General features: G+C 44.2%; 1 protein-coding gene across 1 annotated transcript in view; it reads left to right on the forward strand.

Annotated features, from left to right (window-relative positions):
* The first annotated feature begins 982 nt into the window (after nt 1-982).
* TMEM260 (transmembrane protein 260) overlaps nt 983-22955 on the forward strand; it is a 189788-nt gene continuing 167815 nt past the window's right edge. The window contains exon 1 of the mRNA XM_077769103.1: nt 983-1011. Coding sequence (XP_077625229.1) covers nt 983-1011 — 29 coding nt within the window. The remainder of the gene's footprint in view (nt 1012-22955) is intronic.

A 22955-nucleotide genomic window follows, 5' to 3' on the forward strand; every position in this document is an offset into this window, starting at 1 on the left:
GTGACTGTTTGATGCAGGGCATAAAGGCTGGCCCCCATTCCTATTTGAGAACACCCTTCAGGGCCATCCCAGAGCAGAGGTCCCGTGAGATCAGCTGAGGCCTCTTGTGTGACCCCATAAGTTTCATCTTCTCCCTCTGCCCCAGTTCAGCTTCCTTTGCTCCCCACACATGGGTTGAACTTGAGAGCACTTCCACTTCCTCATAAGCTTTCTGTGGGCAAACCTTTCTCTCAGACTTTGCTTCCCTGGGCACCAGGCCTGCAACCTGAGTGATAAGGCTAAGTGTGAATGCCAGAGGGCTTCCTTAATAGAGTATGAAGAGACCCATCTGTAGTTGGAGGGCAGAAAAACTAAGAACAGGCCCAGGGTTTAATTCTTAAAGTAGCAGAGCTCCAGAGAAGTCTGGGTGCCAACGCCAGCAGTGACACCTTGAGACATGGGGTAGGTATGTTTGGGTTGATATGCTAGAAAAACGTGGATTCTTAGATTCTTGGGATCCCTGTGGGCCCACAGATGCGGCCCATTCATCCCTGTTAAAGGCTAGTGCTAATGATAGTGCCAAGATATCTGCTTTGCAAGACAAAACATTCCTCCTCCTCAGATGCCACTCGCAGCTCTTTTCTTGACCCATAGACAAAGGGGGAGGGGTTGAGTCACAACAGAATTTGTCTGGGGAGAGGCTGGTCAGCTAAAAGAGAAAAGGCTTGGGGCACCCGGGGGGCTCAGCCAGTTAAGCACCAGATGTCAGCTCAGGTCATAATCTCATGGGTTTGTGAGTTTGAGCCCCACATTAGGTGATCATGAGCCCCACTTTGGGCTCTGTGCTGACAGTGTGGAGCCTCAGTGGGATTCTCTCTCTCTCTCTCTCTCTCTCTCCCCCCCTCTCTCTCTGGTCCTTGCCCACTTACACCCCCCTCCAAATAAAATAAAATAGGAAAGGTCTATACTCTGAAGGAGCGATATGACCTAGCTACGTGGACCAATGATTGGACTAGATTCCGAGAGTGCCGGGTGAGTGGGGGCAGATAGACAAGGGAGAATTTATGGATGTGGGAATGCTCTCCAGTGATAGGGAATGTAACACCTTGTTAAAGGCCCAGGGAAACAATCTGGCATGCTGCAAGGATGCCTCTTGGAGAGTGGAGAAATTAGTGGCTTATACCATATGAAGTGGATGAACCAGAACCACCATGGAAGATGACAGAAGTCAGGACCAGGAGACTCAGAGAAGTGGACAAGCTGGAATGGATATCCTGTGTAAGGCCATAAAGTCCTTGGCATATGCTGCTCTCTAGAATTTTGGGTAGTCCTATATGGGGCAAAAGGAAATGCCAAACATTTCAGACACTGTTGCATGGAGGGTCTGAGCTGATGCGGATACCTGGGGAACTGTGGGGTCATCGCAGCCCCCTGTGGAGTGTGGCATATATAGGCTAGGTAACAAATGACAACCTGGTCAGGTCCAACTCTCAGTGTGGGCACCTACCACACATCTGGTAGGTGGTCTCTTCCCCAGACCTGGAATGTACAATTGGCACAGAAATAATTGGTATCTGTCCTCTACCAAAGCCAGACAGATCTTGAACAATGAGACAGTGGGGTTGCTGCAAATTCAAATAGTAGCTCCTATTGCAGATGTTGTTCCACGTGTGGTATCTTTGCTACAGCAGACTAACCTGGCCTTGGCACATGATGTGTGGCTGCTAATATGGATAATGTGCTGCTTTTTATTTTTTTTTTAATTTTTTTTAATGTTTTATTTATTTCTAGGAGAGAGAGAGACAGCGTGAGCAGGGGAGGGTCAGAGAGAGAGGGAGACACAGACTCTGAAACAGGCTCCAGGCTCTGAGCTGGCAGTCAGCACAGAGCCCGACGCGGGGCTCGAACCCACGAACCGCGAGATCATGACCTAAGCGAAAGTCGGACGCTTAACCGACTAAGCCACCCAGGCGCCCCAATGTGCTGCTTTTTAAAAAAAATTTTTTTTTTTGTTTGGGGTGCCTAGGTGGCTCAGTTGGTTAAGCGTCCGACTTCGGCTCAGGTCATGATCTCACAATTCGTGGGTTCGAGGCCCGCGTCAGGCTCTGTGCTGACTGCTAGCCCAGAGCCTGGAGACTGTTTTAGTCTGTGACTCCCTCTCTCTCTGACCCTCCCCTGCTCATGCTGTCTGTCTCTCTCTCAGAAATAAATAAAACATTAAAAAAATTTTTTAAATCTTTGTTTATTTCTGAGAGAGACAGAGTGCGAGTTGGGTAGGAACAGAGAGAGAGGGAGACACAGAATCTGAAGCAGGCTACTCTGTGCTGACAGCTCAGAGCCCTACATGGGGTTCGAACTCACAAACTGGGAGTTCATGACTTGAGCCAAAGTCTGACGCTTAACTGACTGAGCCACCCAGGTGCCCCGATACTATGCTTTTTAATTCTGAACAGAAAGGAAAATCAGAAGGAGTTCACAGGCACTTTGGACAGACAAGAGAATGCATGTCTGGTCTGTTTCCAGGACCATGTAGACTCTTCGAACTTCTGGCAAATAAGATGGAAATACGGCATCTGAGAATGCGTGCAAACAGAGCCAGTGAGTGGGTTGAGAGGCGGGCAGCCCAGATCCCCATGTCATCCACAGATACACAGGTGCCTCTCTCTCAGCCACATGGGGGATTCCCTTATGACCAGCTAACAACAGAGTAAAGTTCAGGTTGGGTTCCTGGATGGATCAGCTCAGTATAAAGACACAAGTTAGAAATCCTTTGTATGATTCACCTGCCTGCGCACGTAGGCAGAAAGAGAAGTGCTCTGAGGTTAGAGTTTATATGGAGTCATAGATAGTGGTGAATGGTTGGCTGATTGGTCAGGGGCCTAGAAGGGGAATGAGTAGATGGAGGACAAGGAAGTCTGAGGAGGAGGGGGCCAGCTGGAAGAGAGGTGCTCCTATGAGGACGGGGTACCAGCCTCCAGGATGTAGGATACACCTTGAATAAACAATCATTTGATGGCCATGCCAAATTGTCAAGGTCTGGCCTGCCCAATTCAGAATAATTCTGCAGTGCCATCCAGCCCCCAGGCTCACCATGGGATTACCAGAGGGTTTTCTGGTGACCGTATTACTGTTTTTCTTCCATTGCCCAGTCCTGCTTCCTTCACTACTACATAGGCATTGATACTGAGCATACTCCCCAGTAAACCACCTACATATAAGCCAGTAGAATACATAGCCCCAGGAACCCAGAGAGAGAAGTGGGAGTGGCTCCTCTTTCTTTCACTACCGACTTAGAAAATTTGTGGGTTTTGGTCCCATAGCTCTGAGGTTCTGTGGTTTAGAGGTTCTCAGGGGAAAATACTTCCACCACAGGACATAGCAAGCAGCTCACTAAACCTTGGGCAATGACTTCCACCTGGTTACTGCAAGCTTCTTAGGCCAAGAAGCCTGCAGACAAGGAGAGGAGTCACCATCCTAGCTGGGTAATTGATTCTCACCATCAAAAGGACATAAGGCTGCTATCACATGCTGGGGACAGGAGAGAGAGACATGTTGTGGCACCCAGGTGATCTCTTGCTTCCTGACACATCCTTGCCCAATTTTGATGGCAAGTGGACAGGTACAGCATGTGTCATTCAAGAAGTGCACGGTGACCAGGAGCTCAAGCCTCTAGGGGATGAGGGCATGGGCCACCCACCAGGTAATGCTAGAGAGATGCTAGAGTAGAGAGGTTCTAGAATGGTGGGTGAAAGAGGGGAATGATGAGTTCGAGTTATACCCCTGCAGAGGCAGGAGTTGTAGTTCATGCTGCTAAGTTTTGTCCTAAAAGCTTTTCCCAGGAAAAGAGGCCCTTCAGTATCTTGGATGAATTGCCCCCAGAACATAGTGTCGGAAGTGAGCGGGGGGAGCAATGGGAAGCCTGGACTACAGAAGGTGCAGTGTTGCCCCGTCCAGATCACCACCTCCAGGCCCGCTGCTCTCACTCACTCTCCCTGTGTTGGAGGCTGACTGGTTTCAGCCAAGTCCCTCACCAGGACTTGCTGTGAAGAGGGCCACCTAGACCAAGGTCATGCTCCCTCTCGGAGGCGGCCCACATTCAATGACTGGCCATGTGGGAGTATTGAGGTCTGGCCTCCTTCACCCTAATTCAGGGCATCTCTGGAGAGCCAGCCCAGCCTCAGGGCTCCCTGGGGGAGGAACTGAGACCATCTTTGTGAGTGTAAGAAAGATAGACTTCTTCCACTGCTAATCCTACCTCCTCCACCCTCCATGGGTCGCACCCCCTGACAAATCACCTGCATGCAATCTCCGTCTTAGGTTCTGTTTTCTCCAGACCCCACCTGAGACCATCACCACATGTATTTTCATAACTGGCATTTTTATTTACAGAGTCCCGTATGACTTTTAGTCTGACAGGCAGGCAAGTGTAAGCTAAGCCGATAGGAAACCTGAAAAAAAGAAAGGAGCTATTATTTGGTCTGTCACCTAATAATTCACTGGTCAAGTCTTGTGTGAGACACACACGTGCGCGCGCGCACACACACACACACACACAGGGATGTGAAATTCAGATTCTTACAGCTTCTTACTGAAAAAAATAGAACAATCCACTTGGATGAAGCCAGCATCGTTGGAAATGTCTCTTACCCTGCCACCGGCTCTGCCTAGGGGCAGCGACTGATGGTTTCCAACAGGAAGGTCCAACCAGAGCCAGTCCCTAAGCCAATCAGAACAATCAGAACATGCATGAGATTTAGAATTAGGTTCTTAAGCTTGGCGGTTGCTGCTTAAGGAGCCATGGTTTTCTTAAGTAACTTTCTTTGTGCGTTCCATGTAGCAAGGAGCTTTTGTCCTGGTTCATGAACCTCTCTTTCCTTCTTAGCCTGGAGCTGCCATGAACCTTTACCCTCTAGTTCAAGTCCATGACCATCCACTTACCTCCTTCTCTCTGCAGAGCTGCATACCGTTTTTACACATGCCCACTTGTTCCACCCCAGCTCAAAGCTGTTGTGCTTCGATCCACATGGACCCCATACCTTCTTACGAGGCATTGCTATTATCTCTGTGCTAAGAGATATTCTCTCCGTCCAGAGATACAGTTGCATCAGTTAGACTACTTGAATAGTTATACCATCCCAGGGGGACCTGAGTTTCTGATATTCCCAATGCATTGCCTTTGGGGTTCTGGTCTTCTTCCTGAGAAACCAGTGCTATAACTGGATCATCCCTCTGGTCCTGACCCCTATGGATTCTAGAAACAATTCCAGTTGTTTCTCTCATAGTGCACCCCTGGGAGTCTGGGATCACTTGTAGCTGGTCCACAATTGGCTTGCAAAGAAATTTCAGTAGGTATACACTTGGAAAACATACTCCCATGCAATCTTACCGTGGCTTGTATTTGTCAGTTATATACCAGATTGAGTTATGTTTTGACATGAGGCCAATGATATGCATTTTTTTCTCACCCCCAAACCTTTTGAAATTAAAGATCACTTCACATAAAACGCACACCTGGCCCAAAAATGGCCCTGAAATGCACCTTGGAAAATAGTAGCTCAACGTGAACAATTCAAGTCTTTATTCCTTTTCCTCTTGTGAAAGCTGTAACTTCAGAGAAATCTCATGCTTTCATTTTCTGCCAGTACAATTCTAGATTTTCAAGTTCTTGGGGATATTGAGTTTACTGATATAGTGACTATTTCTGAAGGTTGAACCTCTGATATATTTCAGAATCTAGGGGTGGGGAAAATAAGGGAGTTTCATCTAGACATTTGCTTATTTCCCAAATCAGTAAGGCACAGGAGTTAAGTTCCCATGGCAGTGAACATATGAGACCAAGAAATCCATTTCTGTCTGCTATCTACTTTGTGTGTGACTCAGTTTCTGCAAATAACACCTTGTGTCACATTTACCCAATTATCTCATGTAGTTAAGGTTTGATACTCATATCCGTGTTGAGAAGATGGTTTAAGAAAAGAGCATTGGGGATGCCTGGGTGGCTCAGTCGGTTAAGCAACCGACTTTGGCTCAGGTCATCATCTCGCGGTTTGTGGGTTCGAGCCCCGCATCGGGTTCTGTGCTGGCAGCTCAGAGCCTGGAGCCTGTTTCAGATTCTGTGTCTCCCTCTCTCTCTCTGCCCCTCCCCCACTCGTGCTCTGTCTCAAAAATAAAAAATAAACTAAAAAAAGAAAAGAGCATCTTTTGAAACCTATCATAACTAAATATTGCCCAAGGATCTATTCTAAATGGAATAGACTGTCTTTAATCCTAAAAGAAATATAGAATTTTTTAGTCAAGATGTCCATGGTGCTGTTTTCTGCTCTGGAGTCTCTGGGAGGGAATCTGTTTCCTTGCTTTTTCTAATTTGTAGATGTTGCCTGCATTCCTTGGCTCATGAACCCCTTCCATCTTCAGAGTCAGCTGGGCTGGTCCAGTCTTTCTCACATCTCATCACTGACACTGGCTGTCTTAGCTCCCTCTCTCACTTACAAGCACTCTTGTGATTACATCGGGCCTATCCAGATAATCCAGACCCATCTCCCCATCTGAAGGTTTCTGATCACACCTGCAAAGTCCCTTTGCTGTGTAAGATAACACGTGCACGGGGTCCAGGGAGTGGGACGTGGACACTTTGGTGGAGGGGGCACTACTCAATGACATCGAAGCATAAACAATTTTATGTATTTTTGTCAAATATGTTCATCTTTTATAAGTCAGAAATTAACTCCTGAGGAAGTTGTAAAGTTTGGCTAAGGTTAGTCTAGAGGACCCCGTACCACTCCATTGTTTGGTCACAACGCATCTGATTTCTTAAAAAAGAGTAATGTTTTCTGGATCTGAGACATAGATGACTACCTACATTTGTCACCTTTGCTTCGCCAATTCCGCCTTTTATTTAATCCTGTGGGAATCTGGCATATTGCCTTTGGAACTTGGTCACTCCTTAAAATACTACCAATTGGGGATTGGATGAGAAAGAGTATGAGATGTTTGCTTGAGATAGTGCGGCTTGGTTGAGGGCATATTACGACATCACCAGCAAATAATGAGATTAAAAAAAAGAAAAAGCATTTATGTTGGGGGTTTGTTTAAGACCAGGCTGACCCCTCCCCACATTGCTCTGGCATGGTGATGCTCTCCGTGTTGCTCAGGGTTGCTGGGGTTCTATTTGCAGCACTCTGCCGGTAGGAGCTGATCCGAAGCAGCCAGCAGCTGCCCCCGTGTGTCAAGAATGTCCCATAGCTCACCATGGAGAATCAGGACTTAACTCATTTACTCTGGCTCCTCCAGGCCTCTCCCTGCCAACACAGCTGCAGTACAGCTCCTCCATCTAGAAAGCTGGATGCCACCTGCCAACACTTTTCTGAAGCCCAGCCAGAGGAGGAAAGAACAAGAGAGCAGGGGGCTGAGGAGGGAGGGAAGAGAAGATACAAATTGAATTGCATTGGCCTGTAGCCCCCTCAGATCTCCATGCTCCCAGAGGTGGTGACATACTTATATTCAGCAGCCATCACGGGTCTTGCTTATAAAAGTCCTATTTGGATGTGGGCATGCTTTCCTGAGTGCCGCGAATCTCTGGAATTACCCTGACCTTCCTCTTTGCTTTGCAGTGATGGAGAAGTCAGAACACCCCGCTGACAGGAAGGGCAGCCTCCCTTGCAGAAACGGAGTGGGTTGGCATTCTGATGTCTCTTCACTAATATGCTGATCATTAAGTCATGTACCTTCTTTTCATCTCCATAATGAGCTACAGGGCTGCCCAACTTTTCTGGGATGAGACCTCTTGTTAATGTCAAATGTTATAGCCTTCTACACTAGAGTAGAATATCCGTTTTAATATCCGTTGATTTAAAAATAAGTGAGTTTGGTATGCTTTTGGAAAAGTTTGTGTTTTATTAACCGCAACAGTATTTAATAACATTTAAAAACCAGGGAGGACAGACTGCTGCAGTACCTGGCCCAAAGCATGTAAATATGAGTGATGAATAAAGACAGTGTTTGTTGCAAAAATGGATTCATGGGCCTCTTTTACAATAACTCAACACCCTAGAGGGGAGTGATTAACAGAAGGGGGAACCATTGGAGGGAAACAGCGACCCAACTTGCCCAGTTTTGTGTGAGCAAGGGCCGGGGCTGGGCGCAGTCCGTCAGCTCTTTCCAAGAATGTATATGCCCTCGGGAGTGAGACTGACTGTTCCGGACAGGCCCACCCACAGGAAACCACATTGTTGAGACCTCTCCTTTCATGGTTCAGAATCCTTCAAAACAAACAAGGCTACCCTGTAGGCTGGGACTCCAGTTATAGCCTTTTGATTTATATTGCAGACTTTACAGGGAAAAGTGACCCCACAGCAGCTGGAGCTAAGAGGGGAAACTATCCAAGTAGATGAGACCCCAGCCAGGACAGCCAGCTCCAGTCCACCCAAGGGACCTCCCCAGGAGAGAGTGACTTCAAGTTCTCTGCTACCCCACAAATAAACTGGGGACCAAAGAGGTGCGTGAAGGAACAGCTAGTTAGAAAAGAGAGTGATAAAGTTTTCGGGAACCGGTAGGGTGTGGTGATACATTCCTGCGTGTCTGCCTGGACCACTAGCCAGAACTCTCAAATCTTCTAATTCCGTCCCCCTTGCCCCCTCCCCACCCTCCCCTCCCCATGGAGGAGTAAGCATTAACCTTTGGTTACTGGATCAGCGAGGAGGATGGGTTCCAAGGAGGTTGGGTGGTCACATAGGGACTCAGTGCAGTGGTAACTTAGCAATCAGTAGGAAAGCATTTCAATATTTTACAACTGGAAAAGCTACAACTGGCTGCTGAAGTTTATAATCAAGAACTCTAAAGTGGCTCATAAAGGGCTTGAGAGCCATGGGGAGAAACTATTGATAACATCCCATTACTTTATTTTCTCTCACTGTTACCACAACAAGTTAAAACCTAGACTCTCTTCTCCTGAAAGAATGAAACTTCTAGATCCAAGGATCTTTTCCCGAGGTTCAAAGGGGAATGAACTCTGAGTCCAGTGCCTACTATGTGCCAGCACCTGGGCTCAGAGTTTTATGTACACAGCTTCATTCCCCCTCACAACCACTGCCTGGGTGAGTAGTTATTATTCCCATCTTATAGATGAGGAGCCTGGTGCCCAAGGTCACACATCTAGTAAAGGGTGTGTCCAAATTCCACTCACATCTATTTGACTCCTGAGCTGGGCGTGTCCTTCCTACCATATCACACCAGAAGTAAACGATTGGGGCTACAGTTCTCCTGGTGGGCCTTCGAGCTGTGTATTGATCCAACAAGCCCATTGTTTTCCTTTAACCTCCCAAATCAACCCTTCTCATATAATCATATTCACTTTATTTTCATTTATTAACTAGTATGTCATTAATCAACGTAATTGCATTGAAGTTAGTACTTTTAATGGAGCAATGAATTTAATTTATTTGAAATACGAGCTTCCTGCATATAACAAGACTTTTCAGCCTTAACTTTTTAATTTAGACCTCCTTGTTATCCAAGGCAAGAAATAGTTCAATTAAAGACACAAACATATGTACATATGCATAGGCATTCCCCAAAATATAACAGTTTTGGTAATTCTGAAAGATCTCCTTGGGTTTTCTTCTAAAGCGTTTTCCATGGAAATCAATTTCATGGACTTGTTAATGTGAGCAAGAGCCTCGTGATAAAGATTATGTCCTTTCATGAAACCTTGCCAGCCCCCATTATTCCTCAGACTTTTTATCTTCTGCTGTTTGTTGATAGTGTAGTGTTACAAATGCCCATCAAATACAAATCAATAATGATAAATGTCTGTTCCCAATTAATTTTATCTAACATCTGATACACACCAGATTGCTAAGTGCAAATGTGAAAACTTTCTGGTGGGGAGGGAGGGTCTGTGGACCAAAATGCCTTTGTTTCTGATTCTCGCCTTCCTGTTCCTTTCCAGAGTGCGCTCAGCCTCACGTGATGTGTCCATACTTCATCCTCCATAGTGAAAAAGGCAAACAGCCATCATCTTTCTGGGCCTGTGTGTAGGGACTACATGGATGAAAATGAGCTTTGTAGGGATTCAAGGCATTCTCCCTGCAAAATGACAAAAGTTGTGGCTTTTCTGTCTTCTTGGGTCCAAACAAGGAGCAGAATGGCCTATAGCTAATATTTTAGGATTTAATGTAATAGCTAGTAAATTGTATTTCTTTTACCTTGGGCAAAGATTTAAAGCTGTAGGTCTTGGAAGGGAAGTATCTTATCTGGACTTCTTATAAACATATTACTCTTCAGTTCCCACCCCCACCTCAAGTTCATCAATCATATTGAATTTTAAAAGATATCCTTATTGTCCTCCTGTAATGTCTCCTTTTTGTAATGTAATTTTATTTCTTAAATGTATTATACAGTGTTTAAGACATTTTTTTAAAGGACAAGGAAAAATGTAAAAGATGCTCCTGTATCCACCACTCAGCTCAAGAAATAAAACACTGGGAACAGAGTTAAATTCACCTTAGGCTCCATGCCTTCTTGATAAAGCCTATTATCCCTAAGAGGTTATTTCCTGAGAGATGGAGGACCTGGATGTTTGGCTCTGCACCTCTTTGCAAAACATGGAAATGACCCTTACATCTCCAGCCTCTGTGCTGTCAGAGTCAGGGGGGATCATGTGGTTTTTGAGGTTTTAGGTTAGCAATGTAATGTCCGCACCTTGGCTATGACTTCTGGGCATGTTTCCTCCAGCCTTATTGTCAGATGGAAGGGCACATAGCTTCCCATGACTGCCTCTTCCAGAGTGTTCAATGTGAGAGCCCCAATTTCTTAACCATAGTTCTGCATTATGGCTGGCCAGAGAGACCACGAGTGGCTGGGCAAGCTCTCTGGACTTGAGATGGACTTGACTTTTTGAGGAGAAAGGGGTGTCACTGCCTCCTAAAGCCTCAGCCCTACAGTGACAACTCTGTGCTGCAGGCTGACCCCAGTTTGAGCTGGTCCTGGGGTTGGGGGAGTGTCCAAGTGTCTTTCCCCTTGGATTCTTCAAGCCGAATTGTCCCGGCTGGAGAGCTGTGGACTAGTGCTTCCTCACACCCCCATCTGAGCTCTCCTGTCATGGGTCATTTTTGGTGAGGACAGAACTCAGAATATTAACTGTCTTTTACATTATTCTGGGGACATTCATCTTAGGTTAAAAAATAATGCATTAAGGCCCAGTGATTTTAAAGAGAAGGGAAAAAGTACAGAAAACTTGAGGAGTCATTTACCCTGTTGCTTCTACATGTTGCAGCCCAATAAACACATTCCTGAACTTATTTATGTTGTAGGCCAGTCATTTTTCCTTACACAGGAATCTTATTAAAACAATAAATCAATGTTAACCTGGGTTTTAAATTGGCCCAATATGTTTAGAGAACTTGCTGGTTTAATTTTCCAATTTTTCATTCTCAGTTAACTAATTTAGTTTTCCCAGTTGGGATACCACAACCTTAGCATGTGGATTTATCTTGAAACCACGAAGCCCTGAAACACATTGCTGCCAAAATGAGAGGAATCCCAGCGTTCTGTCCTATAATGAACAACAAAGAAGAAGAGATTCAGAAGATCTCTATCCTGATCGTTGCAAAGTGCCTAAGCCTAGGCTCTGAGAAAAAGCACCAACCATCTTCAGGTTCTTCTAGATATTCTGTTCTATATTTTCTTCACATCTCCTTTGACGTAAGATTTCCAGTGTATCTGTGTTTATGGACTGAATGTTTATGTTCCTCCCCTCCAAATTCATATATTGAAGCCCTAACCCCAACATGACTATGTTTGGAAATAGGGTAGGAACCTGATCCAGTAGGATGAATGTTCTTAGAAGAGGCACTATCAGAGAGCTCTCTTGCTCTCTCTCTCTCTCTCTCCCTGTCTCCCTTTCCCTCTCTCTGGCACACGCAAGAAAAGATCACGTGAGCACAAAGCAAGATGGCAGCCACCTACAAGCCAAGAAAAGGGTCCTCAGGATGAAACCTACTTTGCCAACACCTTGATCTGGGACTTCCAGCCTCTAGAACTGTGAGAAAATAAGTTTCTGTTGTTTAAGCCACCCAGTTTATGGCATTTTCTTATGGCAGCCCAAACAGACTAAGACAATCCCCCGGGAATGTTTTCCCAGGAACACAGTGACAATTGCTGGTGCTTCTCCTTCCCTTAAGGAGTGCTTGGTGTCCCCACACATGGGTACGACTGGAGAGCTGGCTCTCTAAGGGACCCACACTACCACAGCTTGAGGAGGATGCAACACAGCCCAAGACCCCAGAGGATGACTGAGGCCCAGATACCAAGGGAAGCTTTTTTCAGCCATCAATCCCTAGAGGAATACGTATGTGAGAGTGTGTATGTGTGTGTGTGTCTCCGATTAGAGGGGTGACTTTTTCAAAGGGTCCATACTAGAAATGTCCTCAAGCCCAGGGCTGTGTGAGACTTGTTCTCCACCCTGAAGTATGCAACCGGAGTGTGAATGTTGGCCTTAGGAAATGCCAGCACAGTGAGGGCTGTATCTGGGAAAGCTGTTCTATTTCATGGAAAGAGCATTGGCTTTAGAGCTAGACAAAGCTGGGTTCAAATTCAAGCTTTTTAGGGCATGCATCAAAACAGTATAAGCAAAGGCTGTATTGGCTCATGTCACTGAGAAATCCAGGGAGTTGTTTTGCTTTCAGGCACAGCAACATCCGGGCACTCAAAAGATGTTATTGGAAATCTGTGTTGTCTTTCCATGCCGTTTCTCCAATGGCCTCACTCTGGGGTCTTCCTCAGTAGCTATAGACTCACGTGATCCTTAGTACTAAGGATGGGTGGAGGAGGAAGAGAGTCTCTTTCCAAGGGGAACAACAAAGACTTGGTGAGGTTGCTGATTGGCCAATTCTAAGTCACATATTCACCCCTGGGTGGGATGGGGCTGGTGGGGACTCCCAATTAAGCCTGGAAGAGATGATACTGTTACTTAAGGAGGAAGCAATGCACATCAGGCCAAACCGACTGATGTCTACATAGACATTAAAGGACTCTGTGATTCTAGGCAAGTTTTTAACCTCTCTGATCCTCAAGTTCCCCTTTTATGTAGAATGGTTATACTAGTACCTGCCACCAAGGAAGCTACACAAAGCTCAAGGCACAGAGTGGAGGTAGAATAAATTAACTTTCTTCCTCCTTCCTTTTCCTGCTCCCTGTCTTCTCCTGGAGGCCTGAGAATGTACCAGGTCTGCCTTGATTGGTATTGAAGATGTCATGCTGTTTCAGGCTGGGAAGCCTTGAGCAGTGTGAAGACCTCAGAATCCACTCAATGGGGGTCCTGTGCCAGGAGTCAGCTGCATTTGGGAATGGTGGCCTCAGGGGCACAGTGGACTGAGAGTTGGGATCAGCCCTGGTTGGGTTCAGCCCTGGGACATCCGGATAGGCTGGCAGAGGCCTTGCAAAGGGCAAATGATGTCTGCAGTTGTCTGGACAGGAGATCTTAGATCAGCAGCAGGTACCTTCTCATCAATTTCTGGAACTCAAAATCAAGTCCCTCAGTATATATCACTCCCCCAAGTACTCTAGGCTCTGTATGAGATACATAGTCCCTTTCAGAGCTGTGGGGCTTCTCTGCAGAACTGCAGCCCTGCATTAATTGGACCTTGTGACCTCTAAAGAATCCTAAAGTAAACTTACCTCTGAAAATGTTTAAGAGAGCCTGCTTTAGCATGCTGGAATCATGTACCCGATCAGCTGGCGGCAGGTTCTTCCCACTGCCATGCTCTCTCTCCCTAGCCATCTTCACAACACCTCGTTGTTCCTTTACCCACAGGCTATAAGCATATGGGGGTTTGCACTCTCAGTACCTAGATTTAGAGTGGCCAGATCAGAGCCTGGGGTCCTCTGCCGACAGCACTCAGGCACACTGGAAGAGGTCTGGTATCTTAGTGCCCTGATGTTGTGTTTTTAAAGGTTACCCACAGATTCTGAGGATCCAAAAGAGACTAAGAGAAGAAAGATCCCTTCCTGGATTTCTTTTAAGTCCTGGTGCCTAATTTCCTGAGGTCCACTTTGATTTATTCTGGGACCTTGACACAGGATCTTGTTTCCATGGCTGCTGCAGAAGATATCACAATAACTTTTGCGTGTATCTGCACAGATTTCAACAACATCTTCCCAGCCTCGATAAGAGGCTGTGGAGATAAATGAGATGACATACAGGAAAATGTTAAGAGCACTTTGGCGGGGAAGTTCTATATAACCTGAAGGCAGCGTTATTTTTAATGACAGTAAACGTGGTCGTTTTCTCTTGTGCCACCAGTAGCTCAGAGCAGAGGTGATTTAGGGGCAGTGGAAAATTATCCTGGTAATAACCTGGGAGAGGGGGCAAACTCAAGTTTCAGAATGGCAGAATGTGCTAGAAAATGTTTTCAGTATGAGCACGTAGGTGGTGTTGAAACCATTATCTCCTTCAGAGACAGTGATTTATGGATAAAATTGCCAAAGTTGGTGTGGTTCACAAAGGTCTCGGTGTAAATTGAGACATACAAGGTCATCATAAAGATTCTTATCAGCGGACCTGATTTGATCACTTGGAAGGGTTCCGATTTATGTAATTTGGGTCTTTCATTTACAAATCCATTTCCTTAGGATGGTTTTATTTTGTGTAGTATATGTGGGGTTGCTGATCTTTAAAGAGCTTCTTTTGAGAGAAGGAGGAAAAGCCCCTCTATATACTGTTGGAGGAAGTGTGAAATGATACAACTTTTTTAAAAAGTGATTTTGGAATATCTAGCAAACTAAGAATGAGCCACGGGCAAAATAGACTGTGCCCACCATAGGACACAATGCAGTTGCTAAGAAGAATGAGGTAAATCCATACGTGAAGATTGGGAACACTCCATGCAACATGTTAGCTGACAAAAGGCAAGGTACACAATAGTGTGCGCAGCGTGCTTCCATTTATTTACATGAAAAATTGGTATGTGTGTGTGCACAGAAAATTGCCAGAAGGATACACCAGAAATTATTATTAAGTGTATCAAGACTGGAGGTCTGGCCTGCAAGAGAAGCTTACTTTTCATTAGATCTTCTCACATGGCTTGAATTTTTTTTTTATCCTGCTCATGCGTCTCTTTTGCAACTGGAGAAAAACACTAGGAAACAAACCAAGGAGATGGCCTGCAAGGGGAACCCCATGTTCCACAACACGAAAGCTGCTGCCATCCCGTTAGCAGCTCTGGTTCTGTAGTGGAGAGATCGTTCGCCCTTCTGGCCAATCACATTTTAAAGACCACCTTTGTTCACTGATGGAAGGAGACAGACATCCAATTTCGAGCTCTCTTTTAATCCAGAGGAAGGAATCAAGAAGACATGTTCCCTTCAAGCTCTTGTTGTGATGTGCCGTTAGCCTCTTCTCCCACCCAGCCTGGCTCTCTGTGAGTAGTTCTCATTTTAGGTGTAGGCTCATAGGGATTAGCGAGGGCTGAGAAGGAGACAGGACTCTGAGCTCACCAAGGATTTTAGAACTTCCTAAACCTGGGAAAATGGAGTAAACTGGCTACTCCCAATAGGTAATGTCCCCCTTAGTCACCTGCACTTTCACTTGATGACTTATTAATTTTGATGCTGAAACTTAGAGAAAACATAAGAAAGTATGAAGCTGAATTGTTCTCACTACTGCTTTATTGTCTATTTTTTAGCGGGTAGTCATTAGTGATTCCATACATAATGTCTTTATATTTTATATTATAATAAATGCAAACGTGGGAAATTTTTAAAAGACCTCTCTTTTTTGTCTTTTATCAGATTGGTAAGACCTTAAAAAATTGGGAGTACAAATATTGGCAGAAGCATCCGAGGAAAAGGCAGGCTGATTTATTTAATGGTGGTGGTGGGTATAAACTGGCTCAGTCCTTTCAGAAGACAGGTTGGCAGTATCTGTTCAAATTAAGATTTGTATAGTTTCTGACCCTGAAATTTCCCTTCTAGAAGTTTCTCTTGCAGAAACACTTGCAGGTGTGCACACAGATTATTATACAAGAATTTTATTCATTACGGCTTCTATTCAGGAGCATCGGAAACAACCCAAATGCATATCAATAGCAGATTAAACAATCATGGTAATTCCATACAAGGGGACTCTATGGTGTTATGAAAAGAGAGAAGCAATTCTCCATGTATTGATGTTGAAAGATGTCCACTACTGAGAGCCAAATTTAAAAAGAAAAAGGCAAAGTAAAAACTGCATGATGTATTTTCTCATTTCAATTTATATGTACTATAAAGATCTATAATAGCATGCACTGAAAAAAAAATCTGAATGAATATAAACCAAGCAGTGTTTATCTCTGAGGTTATAGGGACTTTCACTGTTTTATGGCATGCACTTTGTAATTTTTACTACAGTCATGTGTTACTTTTATTATCAGAAATAACAACAATTATTCTTAAAATAAGAAAAAAATACTGATCAGAAAAAAGTACTCCACATTCATCCTTAAAAACAACTGACACCATGGGGCACCTGGGTGGCTCAGTCGGTTAAGTGTCCAGCTTCAACTCAGGTCATGATCTCATGGTCTCTGAGTTCAAGCCCTGCATTGGGTTCTGTGCTGACAGTTCAGAGCCTGGAGCCTGCTTCATATTCTGTCTCCCTCTCTCTGCCTCTCCCCCACTCACACCTCTGTCTCTTTCTCTCTTTCTCTCAAAAGTAAATAGACATTAAAACATTAAAAAAAAAAAAAAAAAAAAAGACCTGACACCAGAGATCTTGTGCTGTTATCCATGAAAATCAGGATGTTCCTCTGAACAGGTATGCATACCAGTGACTGAATTTAGGAAAAGGTTTTTTTTTATTTTTTATTTTTTTTATTGCTTATGGAATGCAATGCCACTGCACATAATTAAAACATATTTATTTCCATTGGAGAAGTAGTAGCCTAATAGTTTATTTTCTAAGATTTCCACTAGAAAAGCCCACAAGTTGTTTTAAGATGCTTACATGAACACAAATTAGAAAGTGACAAGCCTCTCTCTATTATACATTAGTTTGTGAGAAGGAGGAAGAGGGGAGTGAGGGAGAAGGAATAAAAGGTGGGGGGGGAGGGAGAAAAGCATCTGGATGCTCTATTTGGGAAATGGTATTCCTTTTTATCTCCATCATCGGAAATGCATTCTGCAAGCTTTTAGTTAGAAGAAAGTGTTTATAGACTCCTTCACACCCCCTCTTTTCTATTTAACTCTTCAGGGACCAAGTTTTCACGAATTTGGACAATTTCTAAAACTTTGCGATGACATGGAAACTATTGTGTTCTTATAGAATGGTTTATGGTGCCCTCTTTTGGATTTCCATTTAAATTCCCAGGCTGGAGCACGATCCCAGCTGCTCTGAGATAAACCTAGGAAATGTGACCAGAGCTGGGTTTCCACACAGCTAGTTGCTTGTTTGGTTTGGTTCAGGATCTGAGGAGTAGGGATGCCAATTCCCACTCTTGTCTGGCTAGCCCCGGCCCTGAAATGGGCCAAGCTGGTGATCCCTTCCAGCTTTCGCATTTATAATGAGGAATTATAGGCTGGGGGTTCTCTGCGGCCGAGAACAGCCAGCAAAACTCAGCTCTCCTGACTGTTATTCCAATTAGCTACCTGACTCCCTCTCTTCCCATGGCTTTATAATGAAAGTTGTTCAAATGAAGATTTATGACTTTATCTGGTGGGATGTCTCAGGTATTTGATTTGAAGGATGAAATGTATACATACCTTTCCACTCATGCATAGTCTAGCTGGTCTTTTCATTACTGTATTTGGCTCGGTCTTTGCCCATCAAGCTCTGGCCTCCTTCCTGGGATAAGTCACGGCTTTGACTCCAGGGGCTGCTTGAGCCTCCTGCCCCTCTGATGCTGCTTCCCTGGGCTGCCAGCATTGGCCTGGGCCTCAGGGCCATTGTGTCAACACCCTTCAGTCTTCAACCTAGGAGCTGAAGTCTGAACCGCTCTGGGGGGCAGGATGTCAGCTTCCTGGAAAAACAACAGACTCTGTCACCTGGAACTGAGTGGCAACATCCAAGCTGTGAGGTGAGAGCTGAAGCAGCCCGGGTTGGTAGGGGTCAGCCGCTCATGGCTTTGGGGTCTACATCCACACAGGCAGCAAGCTGGAAGTTTCCATTCTCTGGGTCCCTTTCTGGCCATTGATTTATGAATGTCATCAATTCAAAGTGTAGGTAAGACAGTCACAATGTAATGACACCGGAAATGCCCCGAAGTTGTCAGCCCATTATGAAAAATCTATATACTAGAGATTTCCTCAAATTGGATGATATCCTAAGATTCACATGGTATTTCCAACAATGGGTTGTAAGACTAAAATAGAGTACTAAACCATTAGTATTAAAAACACATTTTCAATCAATCATGGTAGAGGAAAGAATGAATTCGCTTTCTGGGCTCTCTTTCGCAAATGACATTACAACATTGCTGATATATGAAAAGGCAATCAAAGATCATACAGCTGAAATGGAGGGGAAAGGACTAGAGAGGAATGTCAGACTGTTAATGAATATATGATGTTGTTTTTCTGTGTACTGTAATGTTTGTGGTATTTGTCACTATTTTAGATTTTTGATGTTTTTTGGTTTCTTTTTTTACTCTAACTAAATATTCAGTTTGGTGCCCAAATTCATACTCTTTTACTTAAAGAGGGACCCCCCCCAAACTGTGTAAACATCATTCCCCGCAAAGCCCGGGTTAGCTTTTGTGCGTTCTTCTTGCTCTGGTTCCCAGCTGCTTGTGTTGTCTGGTATTGGCCAGGCATCGTCAACATGATCATCATCTCCTTTGCTTTTAATTTTTCAAAGAGCTGCCATATCGTGATCTTGGATTTAGTGAAGAGACAATGGATGACTTCTAGCTTCTCCTAGTTACTTACATTACCTGTGCATTAGTTTTCTCATCTTTAAAATGGGGCTAATCCCANAAACTGTGTAAACATCATTCCCCCCAAAGCCCGAGTTAGCTTTTGTGCGTTCTTCTTGCTCTGGTTCCCAGCTGCTTGTGTTGTCTGGTATTGGCCAGGCATCGTCAACATGATCATCATCTCCTTTGCTTTTAATTTTTCAAAGAGCTGCCACATCGTGATCTTGGATCTAGTGAAGAGACAATGGATGACTTCTAGCTTCTCCTAGTTACTTACATTACCTGTGCATTAGTTTTCTCATCTTTAAAATGGGGCTAATCCCAGTACCTACTTTGTAGGACTGCTACAGGGCTCAGTGAATTCTTGTATGTAAGGTGCTGACCAAAGCAAGCACTGTGTAAGAAGTTGCTTTTATTTTATTTTTCTTTGTCTTTCCATATGCATTTCACAATATGCGATAGAACAAGACCTCAGACTTTATTTTTTTTAAGTTTATTTGTTCGGAGAGAGAGCGAGTGGGAGAGGGACAGAGAAAGAGAGAGCGAGGGTGAGGGAGAAGTAGGCTCTGCACTGTCAGCACAGAGCTCGCAGGGCCTGATTCAAGAACTGTGAGATCATGACCTGAACCGGAGTTGGACAGTTAACTGACCCACCCACGTACCCTAAGATCTCAGACTTTCTTTACCCTCTTCTCCCTCTGCCCCTCAGTATAATTATATTGGGAGTTTGGGGGACGGAAGGGAAGTCAGAAGTGGTAGGACTCGTAATGAAAGGTGGCAAAATCTTCATCATATAGAAAGTCAACAGATAAAATAAAAATTCATAAATCCAGAAATTATAATGGAGGCACATTACCTAGAAATACAGAGACAAATTCCAGAAGAAATAGCTGAAAGATTTAAAACTTGTGGCCTCTGAGGAGACAAGGATGATGGAGCTGGAAATTACAGTGTGTGTCATAAACGTTGACTTTCTTAACTGTGTGCATATGTAACTTTGAGTTCTTTTAATTTTAAATATTTTTTAAATGTTACAAACACAAGTATTTGGCTAAAAATACCCCTCCAAAGTGTTCTCTTGGCTGGAAGAAATGGTTTTTTTCCCCTGATGTGATAACGATGCTCTTGGTTGCTCTTTGTAGTCATTTTAATAAGAAAAATTAATAAGCAGCAAATTGCAACAAAAAGGAAGACAGTTTGTTTAGGTAACTCGTAAGTAAGCTTTCCCTTGTGGAAGCCTTTGCTTAATTGGGCTGCAGCTGGTGCTAATTTATTCTCTTCACTGTATCTCATTTTGGTCTTGAATGTGTATTTGCGTGTGTTTGTGTTTTAAGCCTCACGTAATTTGAGGCTTTCATTTGATGGCATGAGTATGGCTCCAATTGGAACCGCTCACGAGCAGCTTGCCCTAAAGGAGAATTCACTTTTGGGGACGGTGGCTTTGCTTGTACACCTGGGAGCCACTGATTGTAATTGGAATACCGCTAGGAGGCACTAGGCTGGAGGTTCCTCCGTGATCAGAGTTGATCTACTTTTCCCATTATGTTGTTCTCTCACTCCATTCCTTCCTGCGCCCTGATCCAGTATTGAAGGCCCCACATGATGAACAAGGAGCAGGGATGAAAGAAGCTCTGATTGGCTGGTTAATAAGCTCCCTGTTTCACTGGGCATGGAAATCAATGCTTGAGCCTCTATCTAGAAAAGGCAGCATTCTGGGCACAGAGTAGAGAGACAATTGGCATTTTTAGCTTGAAAAATGGAGAAGACCATCTGGGTGTATTTTTCTTGCGCCCACGAGGATTTCTGCTATGTCTGCTGGACCCTGGCTACATGCCATTGTCATCTAACAAGTGGCATCCGTCATGGCCCCATCTCTCTGCGGCTCACAAGAAAAAGCAACGAATGGAACATATTGTTGTTGATTTTTTTCTAGTCTAGGTGCAAGGAGCAGATTTCATTTCATTACTGAATTTCAAGTCAAACGTGCAGCCAAGATTAATCACTTAGAGAAGATTTTTTGTGTTCTCTCTTCCCTGTTCATATTTTACAGAGCCAATACCTAGCTTAAAAAATAAAAAGTAATCAGAGACCAGCTGCTGGCTGGTTTGTAAGGCAAGACTGGGGATTTTGAGTTTGAGACACAGTAAATCATAGTACAAGATACTACTAAATTATTCTCTCTATAAGAGACAAATGAAGTATGAGAGTAACTTTGTTAAAAACAAACCAGTGTTGGGACCCCTGAGTAGTTCTGTCTGTTAAGCCTCCGACTTCCACTCAATTCATGATCTCATGGTTCATGGGTTCAAGCCCTCTGTTGGGCTCTGTGCTAACAGCTCAGAGCCTGGAGCCTGTTTCAGATTCTGTGTCTCCTGCTCTCTGCCCCTCCCCTGCTCTGTCTCTCTCCCTCTCAAAAATAAACATTAAAAAAAAGCAGTGTTGAAACTTGAAAACGTTATGGTCAGTGAAATATGCCAGATACAAGAGAACAATTATTGTATTATTCTACTTACACGAAGGACCTGGAATAGTAAATTCATGACAGAAAGTAGGTTGCTAGGGGCTGGAGGAGGAAGAAATGAGGAGTGACTGTTTGATGGGTACCACATTTCGATTTGGGACGATGAAAAAAATCTTAGAAATGGGTAGTGATGATGGTCGTACATCATGGGGAATGTACTTAATGCCAACTGAACTATACACCTAAAAATGGTTATGATGTTAACTCTTACGTCATGTATATTTTGGCACAATTTTTGAAAATGTAAATTAAAAACCAAAAGAAAAAAGCAGTGTTTCCTGTATGATGCCAGCGCAATCCAAATTATATAAATAGATGCGTGTGATTTTGAAAAACTCGGAGATACTTACTTCCCCATCACCCTTTGGCTGTTTCTCCACGAGAATTAGCAAAGGGAAATAAAGGGAAGGTAAAGTTAACTTTATAAATACTGCTGATTATTGGCCTAATGCATGGTGCTCTTGCAATGTAGGGTTTATAACAGCCTAATCAATATTTATGTTTGGGGAATTATCAGTAGATTTCAAATCGTTCTCACCCTACTGTCCTCCAGTGATTGTAGGCAGTATGTTTTGGATGTGTAGGAGCTCAGTGTGGTCACTGCTGCTCTGCCCCAACTGCAACCGGCTTCCCTAACAGCTGCAGAAAGAATTTTCCGCAATAGCTCAGCCAAAGGAGAGCGGTGGGAATTGTGTGGGATTAGAGCTGGAATTTGGAACTTTTGCACAGAGGCTGGGATTAGGCAGATGGACATTTAAGCTATTTGTTACATAAATGTTTCCAAAGCTCAGCTAACTCTTGCCTATGTTACTTTATCTCAGAATGAGCTCCCTCCTGCAGGACTAACAAGGACCCCTTCCCCTATCTTGGAGTGTCCCCTGACCTGGGCCGATAGCACCTGTAGTCACTGCATGGAACACCACACACCCGACAAACTACAGAAGTCCCTCCCCGTTTCAGGACTGCACATTTATTCTCTGGTGATCCACTGACCATGTCAAGATAAGCAGTCAGAAGATCAATACGCTTTATACTTTCTTCCCTTTAATATATTTAAATCATGCCTAGAAGAATCTGTTATTTCAACTTTTTTATTTTTTTATCTCATTTTTGAGAGAGAGTGTGCGCGTGCGCATGCGAGCAAGTAGGGGAGGGGCAGAGAGAAAGGGAGACAGAGGGTCTGCTGACAGCAGAGAGCCTGATGCAGGGCTCAAACTCACTAACTGCGAGCCTGATGCGGGGCTTGAACTCACGACTGAGAGATCATGACTTCAACCAAAGTCCGATGCTTAAGGGATTGAGCCACCCAGGTGCCCCTGTTTCAACTCTTCCTAAGATTTTGCATCTTTGGCTTAATATGTCAAAATTAATGGAGAGGAGATAAGTTACTGTATCTTTGTATCTTGAATGAAAACATAATTATGATACCTCTAGCCCAGTGTCCAGCCATGCTAGGTGTCTTATGGCAGAAACCATATGGAGTGCTCTCCAATTTTCTGCATGTGTATAAATATCTTGTTCTAGGGGATAAGGTAGATGCACCTAAGCCATTCATAGGGCATTCTAAA

Source organism: Crocuta crocuta, unplaced genomic scaffold, assembly GCF_008692635.1.
Source record: "Crocuta crocuta isolate KB4526 unplaced genomic scaffold, BGI_CrCroc_1.0 scaffold10, whole genome shotgun sequence".
NCBI classification, from domain to species: domain Eukaryota; kingdom Metazoa; phylum Chordata; class Mammalia; order Carnivora; family Hyaenidae; genus Crocuta; species Crocuta crocuta.